The sequence below is a fragment of the Patagioenas fasciata genome, chromosome 3, assembly GCF_037038585.1.
Source record: "Patagioenas fasciata isolate bPatFas1 chromosome 3, bPatFas1.hap1, whole genome shotgun sequence".
Lineage (NCBI taxonomy): Eukaryota > Metazoa > Chordata > Aves > Columbiformes > Columbidae > Patagioenas > Patagioenas fasciata.
Window position 1 is genome coordinate 3,428,449 of NC_092522.1, and position 25,019 is coordinate 3,453,467.

Here is a 25,019-nt window from a genome sequence, read left to right on the forward strand (position 1 = left end):
AAAGGTTCGTGTCCCCGGGCCCACCCCCCCGCGGAGCGCCGGCCACTCACCGCCGGGCCCCCCCGCAGCACGGCCGGCCCCTCGGCGGGGGCTCTGAGGAGAGTTTCCCTCAACGGTTGAAAACGTCGAGGAGCGTCCTCGCCATGTTCTGGCGCAGCCTCCCCTCAGCGGGGGTGTCCCCTCCACGACCCCAGGTTGGGCCACGAGGGCATGTCCGCCCCGGTGCGTCTCAGCCCGTTTCGTCCCCATCGGTGCCCGTGAGGAGAGCGCGGCGCTGCGAGATGAGAAGGGTGTCGCCTCAGCCTCGCGCCGCCAGAGGGCGCCAAGCCAGCCGGGCCGGCGTGGGCGTGCCCTCCCCGTCAAGCCCCGCCCCCGCCGGGCGCTCTCGCTCTCCTGATTGGCCGAGCCCCTCCCGCGGCGGTCGGGATAGGTGGTGGGCGCAGTGCGGGGAGTAGCGCGCGCCGTTGGGCGGCAGTTGGGCTGTGCGGGGAGCGCTGCGGGCGCCATGAAGGAGAAGTGCGGGTGAGGCGGCTCCTTCGGCCCCAGCCTCGTCCTCAGGGGCTTTCCTTGCCGCAGCCCCGTGAGGCAGCCTGGCCTGGCGCGGCGGGAGGCTGTGGGGAGGGGGTTAGAGCGGAAACCTGAGAGAAAAGTCGTCTTTCAAATAAATGATAAAGCTTTAATGTGTGAGGGCGAAGGGTGTGTGGGTTCTGCGGGGTGAGCCCCGCGTGTGGGAGCGCCTGTCGCGGTGTGGTTCTATGGGAGGTTCTTTGTTTTGTGTTGTCGCCGTCGCCTGGTAACGGTTTGGCCGGTTGTGCTCAGTTCGAGCTGAGCGCTGGACTTGAACTGAGCTCTGGTTTTAAGCTGAGCTCTGGGCCTGGGCTGAGTGCTGGTCTTAGACCAAGCACCGCTCCTAGGCTGCCTGTCCAGCTTAAACTTGAGGAAAAAAAAGACCAGTGGTTTTGTCAGAATGCCGGCATCACGAAAAAGGTGCTTTTGCTTGGTAGCAGGTGTTACTTAAACAAAGGTCACAGGGTTGGGGTTTGTTTGGTGTGTGTGGTATTTTGTGGTCTTTTTTTTGTTGGTGGTGTTTGTGTGGTGGTGTTTTTGTGCTTTTTTTTTTTTTTTTGGTATGTGTGGTGTTTGGATTTTTTTCCCCTGTTTTGTGTTTGTGTGGGGTTTTTAAAATAATTTTAAATTTTTCATCTGTGTGCTCAGTTTTGGTGATTAAAGAGTTGGTTTCCAGTCACTTCTCCTCCCAAACAGGGGAGTGGAGGGGGCTGAGTGACATTTCTGCTCATCTTGTAGCAGGCTGACCACCTAAGTTTAAAAAAAAAAGCATTTATAATGGCTTCTCATACATAAGCGTAAGCATTGATGGCTGAAGGCAACTCCCTGACCTGCAATAGTGTAAATTCATGCATTTTCTCTCAGAGTATGTAGAAGAAACGCTGGTGGCTTTGTAAAACTGTAAATAAGTGGCAAAACCTGTGGAAAAAAATCAATTTAAGTGAACTTATTTGCATAGAACTGGGATCTATCAGAACATAAACATGTTGGAGTTGTTCACTGTGGTGGGCAAGAGTTGGTAAAATATTAAACTGCAATATATTTCTCATTTAAAGGATGGATGAGTAAGTAGTATGCCATGTATACTAATTTATGCCTGAACATCCCCTCTTTGTATGTGCCTAGCAGTCTGCTGCACTTGACAGAAGTTTTGTGGGCTTTAAAAATATATGTTTTTTTTTTAATTGCAAAATTCTATTGGGCATAAATTATGCTTTCAATAAAACTCTTCAAGTGCCATTTTCCGCAGCTTTTAAGTTGTGAGAGCAAACTTTCAGTAATACATGCAAGCAACTGAAAAATATCTACTATTGACTAAAAGAGTTTTTATTATAATAATATCTGATATATCTGATTGATATTTTTCTCTAAGTAAATTTCTAATTATAGCCTCTGTAGGCAGAATGGGGCAATGAAAGGCAGATGGTGGCCTTCTGTACACTGGAAAGGCTCTGAATGCCAGCAAAGTTTAAACCCCATTCTTGTTTTATGCAAACTTTCTGAAGTGCAAGGTGTACAATGCAAATAATACTTAAAACATGTAGGAAGTTGCTGCTGCAGGTGTTTAATTTAGGTGTAATGCACAGCAATTAAACATTCTTCTGTGTTTATTATGAAAATGATATAATAGATGATATATATAGAAAATAAATATAATTAATTTTTTTATTTATGAAGTGGAAGTTTACAATGCCTATGAACAAGGCAATTAGGTCAAGGCCTAGCTACACTTGTAAGCAGACAGCTGTTGTGACTGGGGAGACTAACTGATAGAACTACAGTTGTAATAACCCCCCCCAGCTTTTTGGAAAACATGTAGCAGAAAGTTTGAAAAATGGGTTTAATAGGAAGAAAACAAAACAAAACGCCACCAAAACCTAGATTACTAAAATCTATGTCTGTAGTTGGATAAGCTCTGAGAGAAATCCATCTTCCTTCAATGGAGGAGTAAAGGTAGCAATTAGAAATAAGGAGCCATAATAAGCTGGGTTTTTTTTCCTTAAAAAAACCCAAGTGTTGAAGCTGTCCTGTGAGCACTTTGTAATCCCATTCTAGCTGAAATGGGTCAGATACCTCCAATAGTTATATCTCTTGGCTAACCCAGCTAATATTTGAAGTTGTCAATATGTGAAGTAGAAAAAAATCCAGTTTGAATAATTGCATAATTAATCCCTTTAGCCTTGGGGTCTGGACGTGGACTCTTTGATAAGCTTAATGAGTCGTATGGACCTTTTAATGTTTCTTCCACTTTTGCTGCTAGTGTTTCTGTAGAGCCCCTTGATACATTAAGTACAGTTCTTACCTCCCTTAACTTGTGCTGCTTTATTTGCTGACATGCATCACTTGGATTTAGGTAAAACAGGTGGATGTCTGATGAGGAGTGGCTGAGGGAGCTGGGATTGTTCAGCCTGGAGAAAAGGAGGCTGAGGGGAGACCTTGCTCTCTACAACTACCCAAAATGAGGTTGTATTGTGGAGGGTGTTGGTTTCTTCTCCCAAACAACAAGTGATAGGATAAGGGGAAATGACCTCAAGTTGCACCAGGGGAGGATGAGTTTGGATATTAGGAAATATCCAACCCTTCCTGGGAAGGATATCAGGCATTGGAGCAGGATGCCCAGGGCAGTGGTGGAGTCACCATCCCTGGAGGGGTTGAATAGACACAGAGATGAGGTTCCTGGGGACATGGTTTAGTGCCAGACTTGGGTTAACAGTTGGACTCGATAATCTTGAGGGTCTTTTGCAACCTAAATGATTCTCTGATTCCATGTACAGCTAAGCCTTTGAACTATAAAAATAGAACTGTGTTAAGAGCATGAGGCAGCGTTAGCAGCAAATGGTTTGATGTTTTCATTAATATTTTCCATAAACAAAAGCAAGATAATAACTTACTATACCAACTCTGTTTAACAGACCACTTTATGTCCTCCCTCTACAATTAACTATAGTGCCCTTCCAGAAGCACATTTAACTAAAAGAAGCCAGCATTAAATTGTCTTGTTTAATGTTAGCGGGAAGCTGATGGGAATATCCTTAAATCAAAATGGATAGGAAACTGGAAGGTGTCCCAAACTTCTGCTGTATGTGGCATCAGCCTTAGTGGAATTCCAGCCTTTTAATTCTGTGGTGATCAGTTCTAACTGTCTGGATGTAAGTTGTATTAAGATGGTAGCAACTTGGGTATTTTCTTATATCCACAATTTTTTAAAAAAAAAAAGTAGTTGTGAATTCTAAGTTGGTGAAGTTGTCTAAAACTCATAAGAAGGATTTTTTTTTTCCTCGTTTGTGTTAATTCTGGGTAAAAGAGCAGAAGTGTATTTGGAAACCTGTAAGCTGAAGGGTGTTTTCCAGTCAGTTGTGGTTTTGTTTTGTTTTCATGATTATTTTTTTGAAGTCTTCAATGTTTTATTTTCTCCCACAGTACTTCCAGGCGCCAGAACCAGCAAAGAATCTACGGAGTTACGTCTCCGGTTAGCTTGGCGCCACCTGAAGACATTGATCGCGTTCAAACGCAGAAGTTGATTGAAGCAATGAAACCGTTTGGGGTGTTTGAAGACGAAAAAGAACTGAATCACAGGTATAAGAAGACTGTAAAATTTGTTGATCTCTTGTGGGTTTTTTTTAGGGCAAACTTAAAATGAATTTTCTTTACAGGCAGGTTGTTCTGGGAAAGCTTAATAACTTGGTGAAGGAGTGGATCTTGGAACTTGGAGAGAGCAAGGTAAGGACTTTTTATATGTTCTTATCAAAACAGCTGAAGCCTTTTTGTTCCTTTTAAAGACCATCCTACTAGGATTCATGCTAAAGTTCAACAGAGCTGTGGTAACTGCCATTGAAATAATGTATAAAACATACTGCAGAATAAGAACTTGAAGTCTGAGGCACTGAATAAATTTGTGAAGTGTCTCTATCAGTTGATTCGTAGCAGTTAACAAAGCTGAAACAATGTACTGTTGGGTGAGATAGATGGTAAATGGGCACTAATCTTGCCCCAAACAGCCTGCAGCACTCAATCTACTTTGAAATTATTACCCTAGACTTGCCTTTTGTATAGCTCTTAGATTGTGCTAATTTATGTGTGCCTGCTGCAGGGAAGACTAATAATAGGTCTTAACTTGTGGATATTAATGAAAGGACTGCTATATTACTAATTTTTTTTTTTTTGTGAGTTGCAAGCACTCACTTCAGAAAAAGAATATCAGTCTATTAGACTTATAACTCAGTAAAGGAGAAAATATTGTCTATGGAGGCTGTTGGAGTCTTTCTACAGAACTTGTATGCTAGTTAAACTTGCCTGTATGTCAATGTGTATCTTATGTTCTAAAGTAAACTCCTTCTCTTCTACCCACAGAATCTTCCTACTTCCACAGCAGCAACTCTTGGTGGCAAAGTACTTACATTTGGTTCCTATAGGCTTGGCGTACACACAAAAGGTAGAATTTCCATTTTCTGGTCATAGTTCTAACGTTTGAAAGTGACTTCCAACAATAACAAAAGAAATGGGATCTCTTTGCAGGTGCTGACATTGACGCGGTTTGTGTTGCGCCTAGCCATGTAGAAAGATCAGACTTTTTTCAATCATTCCTTGCAAAACTTAAACATCAGGAAGAAATAAAAAATCTAAGAGTGAGTAAGCTCTCTCCTTGATAGATTATACAACTTCTACAATAAGAATATACATGTTAAAGACTCGTATTGGTAGTGAATGTCTTACAAACAAAAATTTAAAAAAAATGTTTCTGAGCACCTTCTGAAATACTATTTTATGCAGCATGAAAATGTTGAAGTCAGGTTTTGGGTTCCTTTCCCCAATGACTGCACATCACATAAGAATCTCTGTGGTACACTTGTCTGCTGCCCATGGTTTGGGAACAAGTCTGGTGTATCAAAAAACAAGGCTGTCCCTAGGAGCCTTACTTTAATCTTAGATGTAGTACAGGACTTGGAAACAACATAATTATGTGCAGGAGGAGTCAGCCTGAAAACTAAGGAAGCTGAATGTGACGTGGGAAGGCTTCTGTCAGTGCCTTTGCCATAGGACTCCTCTGGATCTAATTTAGGATCTCTAGTTTATTCCCTGGGCAGGTTCTTCTCTGGCTTTTCAGCCTGAGACTTTGCAGAAGGGGATGTACACAGTCAGCTTTACATAAAGCTAATAGCAGCTGTGCTGTGAACGTACAAAACTGCTTTGTAAAATCACCCTTGGGTGCGTATGTTGTGTCCCTTGCATGTAAAACAACTCCTGAGAAGTCGCTCTTAGCCTAGTCTTCCTTGTGCTGGCATTTTTGAAAGACATCATATGCACAGCTTATGAGCCTTTGCTTAGATGACTGTCACCTGAAAACAGGCTCACAGTGGGCTGTGGTGCAGTTCTAACAAGCGGTCTACAAAACCAAAAACTGTCCCATATGGTAGCCGATAGCATCTCAGGCACAGGAGGAAAAAAAATACAGAAGACTAGTGCCCACTGTCAAATGTGGATGGAGTTTTTTAGATTTCTCTGGATGTTAACCAGTAGTAAGGTAGCTACAGAAACTCTTCACTACCAAGGTAAGTACCGTACCACCACTTATACTGATGGCTGATTGTGTGTTGTTTGTTTATTATGATACATGATGAGCCTCTGCATCTCTTGGCTAAATAACTTTTTAAAGCTAGTATTAGTGCAGTGCTATACTGCTTGCAGCTTCTTAGCAGTTTTTTTGTTTTGGAAGCAACCCAGTCTATATACTGAATAGTTTAACAGTGTAAATTCTGTATTTTAGGAAAAACATTAAAGAAGCGCAAACTGTTTTCTTACACAACTATCCTCTCCTTTACAGGCTGTTGAAGATGCATATGTGCCAGTTGTCAAGTTTGCATTTGAGGGCATTGAGGTAAGCACTTCTTTTTTCTTTGAGTAAATTTGTTTCTTGCTTAGGAATAGGACAACTTTTCCAGGGGCCCGTGACTGTGCTATTTTTGACTGTAACCTATCCCAGAAGAAGATATTGCAGTAGAATTGGAGCTCACAGGAAAATAAGCCCCTAGGAAATCTGGCAAGAATGGGAACATCAGGGACATATTTTTCTAAACCTGTGCTGTAGATCAGGGTAGCCTGCTTGAATGGTGTTTATCCCCCAAGGGTTGTGCAGAGTTAGAGGCAGTGTCCTTGCTCACTCTTCTTGGCTCTGACAAGCTGGCTTTTTACAGAGGGGTGTGTGTACTGTAGTTCACCATATGAATCATGTGAGCAGGCTAAACATTTTGTCGCAAATCAAAAATGAAGCAGTTGTGAGACAATCTGGAAAATGAAGAGTACTCAATTGATTCTTGCCAAGGTTTGTCAGCTGCAGGAATTCTTAGGCCTTTATTCATTGCGTAAGATGTATTCAAGATCCGTGTGCTGTGGTTACTGTTTGGTATCACTACAATGAAGACACTTATTCAGTTACCTCTTTGTGGCCTTTATCTGGTAGAGACATTCACAGAATAATTTCCTTGCCTCAGACTGTACTAAAAACCAGATACTTCAAGATCAAAAGTACTTACTGCATAAAGAAAATGCTCTCTCCTTTGCTGAAGTATAGTTGAGGTGATTGAACTTACGTCTTAATTCTATGAATAATTTTAAGTTCCCTTTTAACAGAAATTCTAAGTTTAAAGTATCTTTTCTACTTAAAACAACCCCTCTTCCTTTCCCTAGCTTAGAAAGAAAGGGGGGATGCAATGAAGGTTTTATAAGTAAAATACAGAACTTCTAGCAATTTTCTTGAGTTTTATGGCAAATAAATATCTTGGGACATGTATTTAGATTTATGTGACTATAGATAACAATGTTAACCACTCTTTTAGATTAGACTGTCCCCAATTAGTGTGCTGTTTGCAAACAGTGCAGCATCTGAACTCACAGTTGGCACTTTTTCCTTCCTAAGATTGATCTTGTGTTTGCAAGACTGTCTGTGCAAACCGTTTCTGATAATCTTGACCTCGGAGACGATTCACGTCTGAGAAGCCTGGACATAAGGTGTATACGGAGCTTAAATGGTAAGCATAATTACACTTTTTAAAAAATCAATTGTTACTAAAATTGGCATAGAATATGCATTGCATGACCAAAGTTTCTGTACAAGATGCAGAAACTGATCTCTTGTATACTTGATATCTGAAGAGGTGGCAAGTGGGCCTTTTTTCAAGGAGTTGTGTGTTTAGATAGATCTGTATTTCATGTTTCTTTGACCAATGTGTGTGCATTGTTCCAGTTTGCCACAGAAATTGCTTCAGATGAATAGGTAGAGCACCTGATAGAGAAGAATGAGTTGTAGTTCATTAAAACAAAACACGAAAAAACCCAAAACCACACACAACAAACCTGAAGGCTACCTTGCTCACCAGTTACCTTAAGTGGTACTGAATATTATGTGTCATCTATAATTTTTGAGGTAATACAGAGCAAGTAATCAAAATTTGGTTTTGCAGACTTGAAGGTTAAACTGTAATCTATTGATCCAATATCGCATAAAACTGACTTTACCTGTTATCTTTTCTTGCAGGCTGCAGAGTTACTGATGAAATACTAGATCTAGTGCCAAACAAAGAGAACTTCCGGCTCACACTCCGTGCAATTAAACTGTGGGCAAAACGTGAGTAACGTGATTGTTTGTGATCTTCGAACTTTTCAGAGGCGGCTCACGCTGAATAAATAAGACCATTAGAAGTACTTCAGCTTCAGATAGCTGTTTAAATGACAGTTTTAAACTAAACTGCAGGTTTAGTTTAGATTCATGGTCTGTCCATGTGGTAGATTGTGTTTTTTAAAGCGGGGAGAGGAGGGAGTGCCTACAAGACAAGATGCTGTGTTTCTTGTCAGGTACCTGACTACAAATGATAAAAATACCTAGTTAAGTATAAAAGCTTGGTACATAGGGAATAAGAAAATACTGTTTGTGCATGTGGCTAGAGTAAGTGGTAGAAGAATGGCAGAGCTTTTTGCTTAAGGGAAATTGAGGTGCACCTGTAGTTGTAGCAGTGTAGGCAAATTTCAAAGTAACAGGATTCTGGGAAATGGTGTGGTGATTCTTCTCATCACTGTAAGGACCAACAGTTTTGGCCTCTTTGCGCTGCAAAAATAAAGGACTTTGAGGCTGAAGTGTACTAAGCGTTCTATAAATTGTGAAGTTAGTGCTGTAAATTTGAAGGAATATACTTAGGTATTGAAGGATGACAGGCTAACTACTGTGTATCCATTCCAGGACGTGGCATTTACTCCAACATGATGGGATTTCTTGGTGGGGTTTCCTGGGCAATGCTAGTAGCGAGGACATGTCAACTCTATCCGAATGCTTTGGCTTCTACTCTTGTTAACAAGTTCTTCTTGGTTTTTTCAAAATGGTAAGAGCTATTGTTTATTTTAATTTACACAAAGAAGTAATGCTTCTAGAGAGAGTCCTTTATATAAGATCTACATTGACAACAGTCAATCCTGCCCTGAATTACATGGCAGAGTTTTAAATGGACAGTTAGTTACTGGCTTTTCTTACACAGGGAATGGCCAAATCCTGTATTGCTGAAACAACCTGAGGAGAGCAATCTTAATTTACCAGTATGGGACCCTAGGGTATGTAGACCTTGAATTCAGAACCCTTTACACTTTATTTCAACCAAAACTGGTACTAAGTGAATTTATTTTAATATCATAGGTGAACCCATCAGACCGACATCACTTAATGCCCATCATCACCCCAGCCTATCCACAGCAGAATTCGACATACAATGTCTCTACATCAACACGAGCAGTGATGGTAGAGGAATTCAAACACGGTAAAGTTCTTTCCATGCTTATTAACTGATTAATAAGGATAATTCTTGTGGTATGAAACCACATTATCTGAATTGGTTGTGTTCTGTGAGGTGTTCTGCCCTTCTAGGTAGAACAGGTCTCTGGGAAGTGCACCTGTTGCAGGCAATAGGGGATCAGTTTTACAATGACCAGTTGTAGCAGACCTACATCATGTCAAGAGAATTTCTCCTTTTTGATCTGTTAATTACTGTTCAAAAACTTATCTGGTCAAGTTTAGATCATGCTCTTCTCTTCTTAAAAACAAAATGGTAATAAGGTTTTCCTCTTTAATTGTAGGTCTTGAAGTGACCAATGAGATCCTCCAAGGCAAATCAGACTGGTCAAAGCTCTTTGAACCACTGAACTTCTTTCAGAAGTACAAGTAAGTATGAAATCTGTTGTCTGAACTTGCAATGATTTACTTACTGGTTAGCACAGTGACTTTTAACTAACAGTCTAAATAGAAGATGGCATTAATGTTTATGGAGAACCTGGAGGTAGAGTCATATGGATTTTGGGAAGGATAAGCATAGGGAAGATAGAAAAACTGTGTGTTATGTCACTGACACAGGTTTTTCTTAGAAAAAAAACCAAGTATGATATTTAGAATATAGCAGAATGCAATTCTAAAGGATGTAATAAGTTTTTCTTCAGTTAATACTATGTAGCACACAATCTGTCTTGTCTGGAAGTCATATTCTATACATTTAAGGCTGTTTTGGTTTCAATTGAAGACATATTAAGTCCTGAGCTAATATATTAATTTTCCCTCTAGACATTACATTGTGCTGACTGCTAGTGCCTCTACTGAAGAGCATCACTTAGAGTGGTAAGGCTTATTTTAAATGTGGGTTCAATACATAATTGAAACTCAATTAAATGTTACACTTTATTTTTGATAGCTGTATTGACAAGTGAAGTATTAAATTGTTCCAACTAGGCATGGAATACAGCACAAGGTGATACCATAAAAAGGCAACGTCTCGAACTACAGTGTGTGTGAAGTAAAAACCTAGTATCTGCTCAGCTGAATGAAACTTATTACTTGATTGGTTAGCATTTTTGTATTAGCAGATTGTATTATAAAAAGGCATATAACTACTGTGCTGGATACAGTTAAAAATTAGTAAATATCTCTTCTTATTATTAGGGTTGGCCTTGTTGAATCTAAAATTCGTGTGCTGGTTGGAAACTTGGAGAGGAATGAATTTATAAATATTGCACATGTGAAACCACAGTCTTTCCCTGGCAGCAAAGAACTCTGTAAACAGTGAGTTTCATTATTTTTTTTGACATACAATTTGGCCAATGTATTGTAACTTGTTTGTATTCATGCACCTCAGCTTGTCTGACAGATTTCAGTTCTGTAGGTGTGAGCTCTGACAGGTGACATTCTGAGCATGTAAGGTCTTTTTAAAGAAGGGAGAACTTCAGAGAGAAGTACTCTGAGAACCCAAGTATGGGCTGACTCTAACTTCTAACCGCTGCATCCAACTAAACTGTTTTGCTTGATCCCTTCTGAAGAGTAGATGCTTACATCCAAATAACTGCATACATGATGGCTTTGTGAATCTGTCTTTTTAGGAATGGATATGTGTCAATGTGGTTTCTTGGACTTGTGTTTAAGAAAATGGAAAATGCCGAAAGTGTTAACATTGATTTAACATATGTTATACAGTCATTCACAGATACAGGTAAGCCTATATTTGACTCTAGTCTTGTAGAGTTTGATTATTTATTTTTTTTTTAATCTAATGGAGGTTGCTTCACCAAGTGAATTGTTTCCTTCTGGCATTAGCTATTAGATACTTCTGTAGAGAGCAACATAAAGAAGACTAGCTTTAAAAAAAAACAGTTGTCAGTTGCCAGACTTTGAGAGTGGGAATTAACTGTATCGGGCTCTAAGATACATCGTGATAGTGTTTTTCCAAAATAGGTTTGTATGATATGATCCCAGAAATTTGAAAGCCAGTGAGTTGTCACTTAGTAATTACATGTAGTTTTGCATGTAGACCTTCATGTTCATCTTTTGTTACTTTATTTCTACATCTATCAAAAGTAGTAATAGTGTTGTTAGATAATGATAGAATAAAGGGGTTTTCTCAACCAGAAAACTAGTGGTTAAGGACCATTATCTCCTTCAGGTTAAAATCAACGCAGGTGTGAGCTGCATGATTAGCAAACAGCTGTAATGCAGCACACAAACACATATTTGCACTTAAATAGCTGTTATGTATCTGGTCTGTACTGGATGTGAAATGGGCATCTTGGGTCACATTCATCTTCCTGAGACTCAGTGGAGTCCTTGGGTAGCATTTTGTGTGCAGTTAGGCTGGAAACTTCTTGCTCTTTGGGCTGGACAGACTGAAATGCTTCCTTTTTCTAAAGAAACCATATGTAGTTGTGACAAATACCTAATGCAACCATCCCCACTGAGCTACAACACTTAATTTCATGTTAGTTTACAGACAGGCTAGCAACCTCAACATGCTAAAGGAAGGGATGAAGATTGAGGCAGCTCATGTGAAGAGAAAACATCTCCACTATTTTCTGCCTGCAGAAACCTTACAGAAAAGAAAGAAGGTATATTAATAATTTGACTCTTGTTCGCAATATATTTTTACTTTCATAGTTACTTGAAGACTTCGTTTTCTTTTTTTAACTGTTGTTTCAGCAAAGCATGCCAGATATTAGTCAAAATGCGAGTGGGCTTCAGTGCAAAAGGACTTCTTCAGATGGAAACTGTTTGGACATTACCAGAGACATGGACTCCAGAACACTGTATAATTCCTCTTCATTAAATAAGATATCCAAATTGGAAACCTCTCCAGCAGAGACAGAAAGGTTAGCACTGTAACTTTAGAACTGTGTGAGCCAGTTAAAAGCAGCTTCTTCAATGTGAATGTCTAGGATTTCTTGTTTGAATTGATGTGGATCAAAAGTATATGGAGGGTTCTAATGGCTTCAGGAACAAAGTTGACATTTCTTTTAGGCATATGGTGGGAGACATGTTAAAGAAATCCCTGAAAAAAATAATTTAATGTACAAGAACACATAAGAATGAAGAAGAACTTGATACCAGAGAAATTATTTGGTCTTGAATATAAATCTACTTAGGTTAGTGTTTAACTTAAAGCCAGAGTATTTTACGTGTACGTAACCTGTTCTTTCTAACAAAAAGTGTGGTTAATGCCAAGCAGTATGAAGTTCTAATGAAGTGCTGATCCTGTTCACAGAAACTCTAGAGCTACTGGTGACTTAGTGGAGCAGTTTGAGAACTCTGGCACTAAAGTGTCTGTCAGTTCCTGGGAAGTCTGTCCATAAGCTACTTCAGCACAGGAGGAATATGTAATCTTGAGAGTTACAGCCTAATACTACCAAATACATAATGCTGCTGTGTTCAGGCTGTTTGCTACTGTAGGAGTAGCCTACGGAAAAAAAATAGGGTGCACATACAGGTGGAATAGATCATTAATTAAAAGCAGCACAGAGTGTTGGATATACCAAGCTGGAAAACACTACCAGTGCATAGAGACTCCCTAAACAAAATGTATAAGTTTAAATTTGTGGTCTGAAGTTCAGCAAAATGAAGGTCTTGTGCTAGATTGCCTGTGAGTTTGTGGTGTTTAGTAGAGCTGTGACAATGAGGTAAGAAGGTAGATGTTTGTCTTCCGTGTTCCTTCTGGAAAGGAAATGCATAGTATTTTTACAGACTAGCATTTTATAACTCCACTGTCTGCCTTTTACAGAAGTGTTGTATATCAGAGATCTAATAGTGCTAAAAATAGAGAGAAGATACTTCGCGTGGCTGTGCCATCAGTGTCTAAGGGATGCTCCATTCCTGTTATTGATTCAGGTATCTGTCGGAAGTGGTGGGTGGAATACGGTCATTAATTTCATGGCTGAACTCTAAAAACTGGGTATTTCCTACAGAAATGGAGGCTACAGTTTCACTAAGAACACTGGGACCTCCAATTGGTTGCACCATTCCAGGATATAACACAATTGCTCAACTCAGAGCACATTTTGTCCAAGGACAGCAAGAATTGAATGGGACTGCAACTACAGATCCTAAGAACGCTGCACCTAAACGACCTTATTCACTGACGACTAAAGGACCTCATTCACCTACATCGGGAGAATGCCCCAAAAAAACAATGGGTAGAGAAAAGGTAAAGAAGGGAGGTTGAAGTAGTATTAATTATTTATGTAGAATGAATGAAACAACTAAGAAGAAAGGCATATATACCTTCCTAAATGGTTTAGTAATCTAAATTTAAGCATAATGATAGTTTTGTTAGGATGTAGATATGAGAAATTGTTTATAATATAACGTATAACTATTAAACAATTTTTTCAAAGATCTGGCACTAGTGACTGCTTCTGGTCTTGTGGGCAGGGTCTCTAAATACCACTGTATTTACATACTACTGCACTGACCAATTGCTGGATGAACTGGCTTATTTGGAAGCAGTTCTTAAAACAACTCAGAAAAAATCTGTCAAAATGAAGAGGATATGAATTTTATAAATGTAAAAGTATGAGCTAGATTTGTTCTACCAGAGATTATTTTTGAATGCCTATTGAGAGTTTTGCTGCTTTAGAAATCAGCAGCCTACTCAAGAGGTCATCCGCTGCTGAAATGACAGTATGGAGTTGCTCATTAAATCTGGGGTTTGTGGAAGCTTTAGATTAATGCTCAATTTGTTTTATTGCTGTATATAAATCTCCTTAAATAGCTGCTCCTGTGGCTTGACCTCTGATTTGAGGCAGGTGCAAAGAACAACTAGGAATAAACTTAATTTTGACACTTGTAAAGAATCAACTTGCAGAACTGTTATCTAGAATGGAATATTTCAAGGTTTGGGTAGTAAGACTTTGAGAGGCTTGAGATTGCTATGTGGTAATGGTAGTCTTGAATAAATGATGTTTTTAGAGTGACCACTAATAGATTTGATGTGTTGACTGGAAGCTGTGCCAAAATATGAAAGTAATTTTAGTATAGCAATTACTTTGAGTCTGTGTATTCTGTTCTTCTAGTTACCTGGCCAGGATTCAGCATTTAAAGATGGTGGCAATCTAGAAGATATCAGGAGAAGATCTACAGAAAATGTAACTTTAAAGTGATTTTATTCAGTGGTCTAATTGAAAAGCTGAACAGACTGTTCTCTTGCATAGACTACCTCACATAAATACTTTACACATATATTAATGTAAACAAAAATAGGCTTTTTAGTTTAACTTTTTTCAGTCCTAATTTCCCAAATATTATACCTGTATGACCTGAATTTTAAATATTACTATAGATCTGTTAGTATTTGGCTTCTTGCCATGATTGAAATAAGCTTTTTTTTAAACCACTCCATTCACTGATGTAAACTAAAACTACCATAAAGAATAAAGCATTTGCCCTCTCATAGGGAGGATAAAGAGCTTTATATTTAGGGTAGCTTGCTACTGAAGCATAAACTCTTGAGGGCACACCCTCAAATCAAGATGTGGTCTTGTTGATAGAGTGGAGGTTGAAATATTAATACTTGAAATGCTGTATGTCTGCCTATATGGCCTAAAAAAAAGAAGGTGGAGATTGTCAATGCATACATTTAGTTTTTAAGTATGTTAGACCTTGCTGTTTCTTAAGTCATCAATTTGACAATACTGCTTAATAAATCCCTTCTGGTTTCTTTAGGGTGTCTTTGCAGGAAAGGCCATGCTGATTCCAATTATCACTACTTCAAGATCACAGGTATTATTTATTGCGCTTTTGTGTTCATAAGTAAAGCAAAACTAGAATTTTCATTTTAGATGTGGTGGTTCTAAGTAGCTGGTTAAACCTTTGCCTATTGTGCTTCCACCAAATTCAATAGCTGAACAACGGCCTTCCAGGCTTACTCATGGCAGTGAAACCAAAGCTTCCAAATTTATTGAACCTCAAAAACCACATTTCCATGCACTCAAACACTGATACAGTTTCCTGATTTGCCTTTTTCTTAAGCAAAAAGATCTCTCCTCCTTGCAGATCTGAGCTCTTATTATCTTAAATACTTGTATGCTGATTTCTGTGACAAGACTTGAAAGCTTTGAAGTGTGTAAGTGGCTCTAACTCTTCTGTGTCATGTAAAATGTTATGAAGTTGAGGGTAATAAGACTGGAAGTAATCTGGAGAGTAGAGACACTGTTTTCCTGGTCTGTGGATTTGAGAAGAATGGGAGCTTCCTCTATTATGCTGTTGAGCAGCTTATAACTTATTCCCTTCCTCAGAAATATAATTATCTCAGTTGATGCCAGGAAACAAATGTGCAGAGGAGAAAATGCTTTTTTCTGTGTAAACTGATGGTAACTAAACAAGTGGTGTGGTGGAAAAATCATTTTCTGTAAACAATTTGAGTTTGGGCAATACTGTTTTGGTTCATAATGTTATGTTCAGCTAGGAATGGGTTTATCTGCTGCTACTTCTTAAGTAATGAATTTAAAACTTCTTTTTTTTTTTTCTTCCCCGTGTTTGTGTGTTGTAGAGGCTTTCCAGTAAAGAACTACCAGATTCTTCATCTCCTGTTCCAACAAACAGTATTCGTGTTATTAAAAGATCCATCAAACTTACCCTTAACGAGTAACCGGTACCTCCTCAGGTAAAGATAAGTCATATTATCGATGTGTGTTGCAGTTACTAACAAAGTATGGAAGGTTCCTGTTGCCATACTGCGATTGGCTGGTTAAAAATCACGGTCTAATTTTATAGTATTGTTAGATGCTTGCTTCCTTTTGAACTACTCTTTGCATGTTCTTGTAACAGTTATCTGTATTAGTCTTTTAAAGTCTTAGCTGTCACTAGCTGAAACAGCTCTTGAAAAAAGCCACAAAAAAAACCCCCCCTGTCCTATGACTTGGATTCAGAATGTACGTAAACAGGGTTAACTAGTCACTGCAACCACATTCTGGTTTCAAGTGTGTATGAACGTGCTTGTATGCATTTGTGCTTTCCTAGTTCATGTATGTATATTGTTCTTATCTTAAATTATTTTCCCATTTGGCACTTACACTCCTGTGCATGTCACAACAGTGCTCAGCTTCCTCAAATAGTAGCTTTCCACTGTCTAGCACAGCCATGCACTGCACAAGCATTACCTCCCATGGAGGCCCATAAATACTGTCAATACTGAAGAAAAAGCAACAGGGGATGCTGCTAAGGTATGGAGATGATAGACATGTCCCATGCCATGTTATCTGATTTTTACCTTAAGACTGCTTCAGCGTGAGACTTAAAGTTTGTTGCTGTTGTCACTGGGTAGTAAAGCTGAACTCAGAACAGCAACTGGTATGCAGAAAGTGTTTTCAGATAAACCCTGAAAGTTGTTCCAAATGGTTACGTGAAAACTTGTAGTAGTCTTAAGTCTGGTTCTGTAAACTGATAACACTGCTTACCCGGTTAAGTGCAATAGGGTTTTTTGAGGGGTGGGGAGAAATTCTGATTATATGAAATATGTGTAATGTTATCTCTATTGTAATTTCTTTATAACTTGGTGTTTTTGTAAATGGCATTGTACATTTTTGCAGAGTATTTTTGTATGTACTGAAAAATACTATCTTCCAAAGAGAAATTTCAAATCTTCAGCCTCTTTTTTTTTAATGCAGATGGGATCTGCTTAAAAGAAAACCCCAAACTACTAAACCAAATATAAGGCGGGGGGGCAGTGCCCCAAAAAGTGTATTTTACACAATTACAATGTTATGCTAGAGTAAACTTGAGGGGGCTAGGAACACTGCTTTCCTGCTCCTAGTACTTCCAGGTTTTGAATTAACTCTGAATAGTGCAGTTTGCAAACTGCATTGACAGCTGATGTCCCAGTTTGCTATGTGGATGACAGATACCCTTGAATTCTTTCCAAATGAGTTGTTTGGCTTGATCAGAGCTCAGAATTGCTGTTTATCTTAAGTGTCCACCTAAAACCCTGGTGACAAGGCCAAAGGATCATAAAGGAATAAGAAGAGGCACAGATCTTGCAAGGTCTTAATTCTCTAGTATTCCCCCAATGCTTGCATTCCAAACTTGTGGAGAAAGCATGACTGAATTTATCCCATTATACATAGTTTTTTCTTTAATACCTCTGGATTCCAGCTTGCTTCAAGTGCAATTTATCCCATAAAAATTTAGCCTTAGTGGGTTTGAGAGGTCTTATTCTTCCATCTCCCCTCAAGAAAAACTAAAACTTAGACTGCAAGGCTTAGGTTTAGTCACAAGATTAAGAAGCAGAATCCATATTATTTAAGTAGCTTTTAGCAGAACTACACCTTAAGTTTATAAAATGGTTACCTCAGTTTTGTGACTTGCATTAAAGCCATGGTATTTAAATATTGTCAAGTCAGTGTACTAGTTACAGTTTGTGTACAACTTCAGCACCTGTGTAAATAAAAATCCATCATAAATTTGAAGGAACTAAAGCCTTAGTAGGTGATAAGATAAACAGCAAAGCAAATATGAAAATTAAGTGTTTTGTAGTAGTCTAAAACCCTGTAATATTACCATGCTTTCAAACAAATTATTCCATTTAAGTATTCCAAGACTGTTAGGGGCTGTTTTGCCTTTAACCTCTACATCAGCACATGCATTTATGCAACTAGTCTCAAACTAACTTAGTTAATGGTTATTGGAGTATATGTAAAGGTTACACAGATTTTTTTTTTTCTCTCGCTCTGCAGTTATCTTCTAATTGCCTTTTTTTTTTTTTCCCCTCACTCTTAGGGTTTTAAGAAGAATGTTTAGGAGGATGTTTAGGTTACTAGTTTTTCGGACTTGATCCACCATAGGTGAGATTGAACACTCTATTTTATTATATCCTGACTCAACGCTTGGCCCAGTGCAGAGTGCCATCACTGTTCTGGAGTTTCCCTGGATGTCGCAGAAGTTGGATACTGCCCCAGGATTATGCAGATTAGATTTCAGCTGTTTTAAATAAAATTCAGACTGCAGTAATTCAATGTAAATGTTTCCCTTTGTTTACAGAGCAAGTCCTCTGTTAAAGCGATTGAAAGGAAAGTTACTCATGCGTGAAGACTCAGTGAGGGAGGCTCTTTGATATCAGACTTCCTGCAAAATTTCCTGTTTTCTGATTTCTTAGCTGGTTGCAGCATGTGTGGCATGGAGGTTCAGGTGCAAGGGGTGAGGGATGGGCGATCAAGCTCCTCAAAAAGGAGCAGCTCTGTATTGAAATTGTGTATGGTTAGTAGTTACGAGCAAGAAATTCCATTGCAAGAATTAACATTTCCTGTCAGTTTACTTATTAGGTATATGCAAAGAAAGAGTTACTGTGAAGTTACCTATGCTTCTGCTGTTGCAATGGGTGTCGCTGTAGACACTGAAAGTAATAGAATACTTTTTGCCTTAATGAGTATGTCCTGGCTTCCGCTGGGATGCAACAAAGGGAAAAAAGGTATCTTGAAATTGTTCATCTTGACTTTAGAAAGGAAGCAGCTTATTAATACATTAACCTTTATGTAATATCTGGTGACATAAGCTGTTTAGCCTGAAAACACAAGCAAAAACTCCTAGCTGTGTTTTTGCGATTACCTCATCGCACTTCTTATAAAGAGTCTGGTCCTCTGCACCGTTCCAGTAACCGAAAAGCTGTGGTTGCACCCAGGGCTACCGGCCACCCTGGGCTGCAGTCGCTTTGTGTCCTGTCCCCAGGGCAAATCAGATTGCTGCAGGGGCCACAGTGACCCGCTCCTGTGAACACAGGCACCTTCCTCTCCCCCAGCACCCCCGCAGTGCATTGCAGCCTTGTCACCCCACTTGCTGTGGCTGTGGGGCTGTTGATGGTGCTGTGTGCCCTTTCCCCAGTGGGGAGAGCCAGAGGGGACCTGTGGCCTCGGCAGCCCACGCTGGGGTGGGTTTACTGCCGTAAGGCTGGGGGCGGGTTGGGGACCAAGACCTGCGTGTGCTGTGACGGTGCTGCTGCTGGTGTGTGACGGAGCTGCAGGGCTGGGAAACACCCCTGGCCACCTGCTGGTAGGGCCTGGGGGGACACGGCGCAGCCCCAACTTTCTGATCAGCGCAGTCTTTCCTCAAATCCTGCAGGGCTAAGCAGAGTGCAGTGGGGTGTTTTCCAGCCTGGAGCTGAGAATTGTAGAATCACAGAATAGTTTGGGTGGGAAGGGACCTTTGAAGCCCATCCAGTCCAATCCCTGCCATGAGGAGGGACATCTCTACCAGCTCAGGTTGCTCAGAGCCCCATCCAGCCTGGCCTGGGATGTCTGGGCAACCTGGGCCAGGGTCTCACCTCCTTCAGTTTAAAACCATTGCTCCTTGTCCTATTGCAACAGGCCTTGCTATAAAAAGTCAGTCCCCGTCTTTCTTAAAGGGTCACTCTTAAGTATTGAAAGGCTGCAGTAAGGTCTCCCCAGAGCCTTCTCCAGGTGGAACAACCCTAGCTCTCTCAGCTTGTCCTCAAAGCAGAGCTGTTTCCAGTCTCTGATGGTTTTTCTGAAGGAAGGGAGCGGTGGGCTGTTGAGCCTTGGTGTGCAGGCCAGTGTGGGCTCCCGTTCCCCATGGTTGGGGGTTTTTTCAGCCCTCACCTACCCCTGGGGTGCCAAGCTCTGAGCATGGCCCAAGGGCTGAAGGCTCTGGGCTGCTGGACCTGGTGTGGTCTTTTGGGTGGGATCTTAGCAAAACAGTAGTCTAAAGGGTTAATTTTTCTCTTGTTCCAGAAGATCTAGCCTGTTGAGCTCTCAGCTGTCTGACCTTCAAGAAATTGATAGAAATCAAGAAAATCAAACTGGGACTGCTTATCCTTGGGCAGTTCCTCTTTGCTGGGAAGACCCTGTCTGAATCATCCTGCTCTCTTTACCCAACCTTGTTTCATATTCACACCTCATCTCTTTTTCTTTTTTGTTTCATCTGATCTCAGACTTCTGCCTGCCTTCCTTTCTCTCTGATAACTCACATCTTCATTTTTCACCCAAATCCATCTTTTCTTCTTCTGCATTTGAACTGGGTGTTACTTTATTCTGTGCTGATGGACTGAAAAAGTCCCAGGAGTCCTGTAACTAGAAGAGAAATAACCTACCTTGTTTCAGCATGACAATCAGCTACATACTGCAGGGCTGTCCAGCTCACTCTCTGCAGTATCTGCAACAGAGAAAAAGATGAAAATTTTGGCTACTGAGCAAGTCTGGCAAGCATGTATAAGTTCAACCTTGCCATAGGTTCAACACATGCCCAGATGTGTGGTTTTTCAAAGGAAGAGTAAAAAGTCCAATAGTGACACCAGCACAGCCTCTGTGCTAAATTTCATGTCCCTCTTTCTGAAATGTGGAGAAGAGTTTCTTAATAAAAGTTTTAAGAATTCTTTGAATATAATTAAGGCAGCATCTGTTCCCCATGACTCATTCTTAGAAATTACTGAGTCATTTTTGTTCTGTTTTTCCTGAAAATCAGCTGGAGGCGGAGTATATGTAATCATATTCCAAATAAAAGTTTCTGGCAAACTTGGAGTAACTGAGAATGCGGCCTTAAAACAGGAAGCGTTGACTAGCTGTAAACAACAAAGTGCATTGGTGGTAATGTGGCAAAAATAAAACACAGTACCTACTTGCTACAGCATTAACTAAAGTTAGAAAATGTTGGGATTTATTTTGTCCGTGCGGTTTTAATTCTGCTCTGTTTTTCCTGTGTTCTCTTGGCAAGAGCAGAAAGATGTAAACACTATATCCAAGTGCATGTACACAAAGAAGAGCTGAGGGTTTTTTTAATCACTTAGTGCTACGCTTTCAACACTGCTTTAGTGTATTTGTTGTGATTGGGGTTTTTTTGGTCTGATTGTTTTTATTTGGTACCAAATCTGCATTTTATTACATGCAGCCTTTTGTACTGCTTGAGCAGAAAGGTATAAACTGTCATTGTGAGCAATCCAACAGATTTCTAATAACTAAGCTAAAGAAGTAATAGCTATTTTAAGTTACACATTTTCTATTGTCCCAAATGAAGCAAGCGTTAGACTGTTGGGAAACTGAAAGGTGGTCCTGCTTCTGAATTATATATATGAAACCAGAAGTCTTGAAGTATTTCTTGCAAGACTCGTAGCTGGTCATTACATTCACTTCTGGTTTTGTCTAGATAGCATATGTGAATTTTCCCCATGCATTTTGAGTGGTTTTACAGGTCTTTACCAATCCTGTACCTTTTCTGCTATGTAGGAGAACAGCTGGTGGTGGAATCTGTAAAGCAACCCAGTGTAGGTTTTGTACAAATATAACAAAAAAACAAGCAAAACCTTCCTACCCCAACACACCACAGTCTGCCAGTTCACGAATAGGAAGATCATGGATGCAGCTTCTGTATAGAGATTGTTTGCAATACTTTAGTTAAGAAAATCAAATGGGACAAAAATATCCCTCTGGGAGTCACATTTTGAGGAAAATGGTTATGTTGCAAACAGCTAAGTACTAGCGATGAGAAAGCAAGGGAATCCCCTGTTTCTGTTCCCCTGATCGCCCACTAAACAAATCACTGGGTTATACCACATGGTAAGTTGCGGAAGTACAGAGATGTTTACTTTTCTGTAATTCAGGGCTACTATTCAGTATATGCCTGTGAAATTATCAATCTGCTTACTAAATTATATTTCTCCTACAGAAATGAGCGATCAACAGTGTGTTAATTTTCCTTCCCGTTCTTACATGTTGTGATTTCAAGTAGGGAAACCTCAGTAAAGGTAATATCTCAATATTCTTCAGACTGTGCTTATTTCAAGTTGTTTTCAGTTCACCTTTCAGTAACAAGCAAGCTGAAATGGATTGTCCAGAAACCCAAGCGTGGAGCTCAAAGAGAGGTTCGTATGTTCAGACTCAGATCTTGTGTGTGTGTGTGTGTGTTCAACCTTAAAGGTCATCCCTGATTTCAGGGGCTGTGATGTCACTGGGGAAACCCTGCTGCACTTCTGTTTGTCCTTGTGTGAAGGTCTAAAAAAGTCAAATAAAAGCAAAGTAACTACTTAGAAAACTTTAAGGCTTCGGTACAGAAACTAAACCACAGGCTCTTAGTGATTCCTAAGCAAGACTCCATTATTTCATTAGCTCCTGCTTTTATGTGAACTTGGGTTGTTGTCATTGTTCCTTTTACTTATGTTGGTTTTGTTTTCAACTACTTACTTAGGAAAGCTTTTGTTGAAAAACCTGAGATGATCTTGTATTTGTTAAGTAGTGGATGCCACTGACACTAATGTTTAAAATAACTTCTTATCTGAAATAACTGGACAGAGGATTAACCAGGGTGTCTACCAAAAGTTTCTTATTTGTATTAAGTTTTGGTACTACTGTGTACTTTTTTCCAAGGCTTTCCCTGACACAATGTCTAATTCTTTTCCAACACTTAATAATTCTTTACAACATTTCTGAGTTTTTTTTTAAATCTCTGCTTTAACAGATGAGGAACCCAAGGTGTAGAGATGAACAATTTATGATGGACCAGACAGAAATTTTGTGGCGATACCACAAACTGAAGCCAAATTCCCTGAATGTGTGAGATTTGTGTTGTCTGACCCTTTTTCTTTAGAGCCGTGTTGTCCACGCTTGCAATGGGGATTCCCAGTACATAAGTTACTGCATCTGGCTAAAGGCTGTTGTAACTATCTCTGGACTATAACTGAAACCAACTGTGGATTTTTAAGCCACTACATATCACAGTATCACAGTATGTTTGGGATTGGAAGGAACCTTGGAAGATCATCTAGTCCAATGCCCCTGCTGGAGCAGGAACACCTAGGTGAGGTCGCACGGGAAGGCGTCCAGGCAGGTTTTGAATGTCTCCAGGGAAGGAGACTCCACAACCTCCCTGGGCAGCCTGTTCCAGTGCTCTGTCACCCTCACTGAGAAGAAGTTTTTTCTCAAATTTAAGTGGAACCTCTTCTGTTCCAGCTTGATCCCATTACTCCTTGTCCTGTCATTGTTTGCCACTGAGAAGGGCCTGGCTTCATTCTCATGGCACTCACCCTTTATATATTTATAAACATTAATAAGGTCACCCCTCAGTCTCCTCCAAACTAAAGAGACCCAGCTCCCTCAGCCTTTCTTCATAAGGGAGGTGCTCCACTCCCTTAATCATCTTTGTTGCCCTACGCTGGACCCTCTCCAGCAGTTCCCTGTCCTTGAACTGAGGGGCCCAGAACTGGACACAATATTCCAGATGGGGTCTCAGCAGGGCGGAGTAGAGGGGAAGGAGGACCTCTCTCGATCTGCTGACCACCCCCCTTGTAATACACCCCAGGATGCCATTGGCCTTCCTGGCCACAAGGGCACAGTGCTGGCTCATGGTCATCCTGTTGTCCACTGATAGCCCACTGTTCCTTCTTATTTGCTTTTCTATAAGCTTGCAAACTAAACAGCTTTCCTTTCAGACCTTGATTACCTTCTCAATAAGAAGACAAAAATAATCACAAATTTGTTTCTTGCTTATTTTTGGTGCTCTACAAAAAGTCTAAGAATTTTAGCACAACGTGCAGTGCCATAGGACTGTTGGATCCAAGTTAACACCTTAGCAAGTGCTGATGGACAGGTTCTTATATCTTGCTGTTATGGGGATGGGTGAGGATGGTAAGGGGGAATCCTGTAATTCCTGTTTTTAAAAAAAAACAACCAAAATGTGACATTTTCTAAGGAGTTATTACTAGTTCCTACTGAAAATGAATGGATGTGAAGTGTATATCCTTAAAAAAAAAGGCAAAAATACTAGACTTGTAACTGTCCAAATAGCAGGTGGCTTTTTACATAGTCTTCATCAAGATTCTTGATTAGACATTGAGAGGTGCTTTTTTCTGCTGCTGAACAGTTGCCACAGCATCTAACCACAGTTTCTGTGAGGACGACCAATGTAGCTCTGAAATGATTGAGTAAATCTTTGCAGAAGTGTCATGTCAACTGTTATGAAAAACTGGATATCCCGCGATACCATTTCAACATAGGAGGCTCCTTGCTTACGGTTGTGTGGTAATGCCACAAAGACCTTATGTATCGCAAAATAATTGTTGAGGAACTGTATGAATTGGAGGGGCTCTGTTGCTCATAAGTTGTGTGTTAAGTACTGCAAAACTGGGCAGTGTAGGACCTTGGTATCGCCATGGGTTTGCCTCCAACTGACAGCTATAATATCAGACTCTATTATTGTGCATTTTAGGCCCAAAGTTGCCTCCCTTTAAATTCATTGTTGAAAATTCCTCTTTGCTTCAGTAGAAGACAAATGCTTTTATTTAGGAAAGAGTTGTAGCTACTGAGTTGAGTAGGTTGAATTATGAATGTCATGTATGTGAACTGGTATATTGTTACGTGTTAATGAATGAAGGGGTTTGCAGCAAGTTGCTGGTAGCTGTCTCCCTTACAATACTTAAATGAATGTTGTTTGCAGGGCTGCGTATTTTCATCAGCCAGACAACATTCCAGTCAAGCCAAGCGGAAGCTTTGCCTGTAAGAGAGGCGCGTGAGCAGGTTCTTGACGTGTACTGTGTGGCTATGAATGTGTTATTGCGTGGCCCCAAAATTTAATAAATTATTTCCATAGTCAGTGCTTGTTCAGTGCAGTCAACAAGCACAATGAGAATGTTTCCAGGGCCTAAGAATGTGGTGTTGCTTAAAGCCCCTCAAATGAA

At 40.1% G+C, this 25,019-nt stretch overlaps 1 protein-coding gene across 2 annotated transcripts; it reads left to right on the forward strand.

Annotated features, from left to right (window-relative positions):
* The first annotated feature begins 441 nt into the window (after positions 1–441).
* On the forward strand, positions 442–23,156 carry PAPOLG (poly(A) polymerase gamma). Of its 2 annotated transcripts, none has more exons than XM_071805646.1 (23): positions 442–522; positions 3,988–4,143; positions 4,221–4,287; positions 4,918–4,999; positions 5,083–5,192; positions 6,389–6,442; positions 7,481–7,592; positions 8,099–8,188; positions 8,798–8,936; positions 9,090–9,162; positions 9,245–9,365; positions 9,682–9,766; positions 10,160–10,213; positions 10,535–10,654; positions 10,969–11,078; positions 11,846–11,967; positions 12,059–12,228; positions 13,134–13,240; positions 13,318–13,556; positions 14,425–14,496; positions 15,074–15,130; positions 15,900–16,013; positions 22,144–23,156. In XM_071805646.1, exons 1-22 carry the CDS (start codon positions 506–508, stop codon positions 15,996–15,998), a joined length of 2,256 nt encoding a protein of 751 aa, XP_071661747.1. In that variant the 5' UTR covers positions 442–505; the 3' UTR covers positions 15,999–16,013; positions 22,144–23,156. The 2 variants fall into 2 exon arrangements, with proteins under 2 accessions (XP_071661747.1, XP_065690456.1); XM_065834384.2 differs by lacking the exon at positions 22,144–23,156 and adding an exon at positions 18,125–18,655.
* The last annotated feature ends 1,863 nt before the right edge of the window (positions 23,157–25,019 follow it).

What these genes read in the sequence shown, in the direction of transcription:
- PAPOLG (XM_071805646.1), top strand. An exon ending in GAAGAGCATCACTTAGAGTG is followed by an intron (nt 10,214 to 10,534) that starts GTAAGGCTTATT and finishes TCTTATTATTAG; the next exon opens with GGTTGGCCTTGTTGAATCTA. An exon ending in AGCAAAGAACTCTGTAAACA is followed by an intron (nt 10,655 to 10,968) that starts GTGAGTTTCATT and finishes CTGTCTTTTTAG; the next exon opens with GAATGGATATGTGTCAATGT.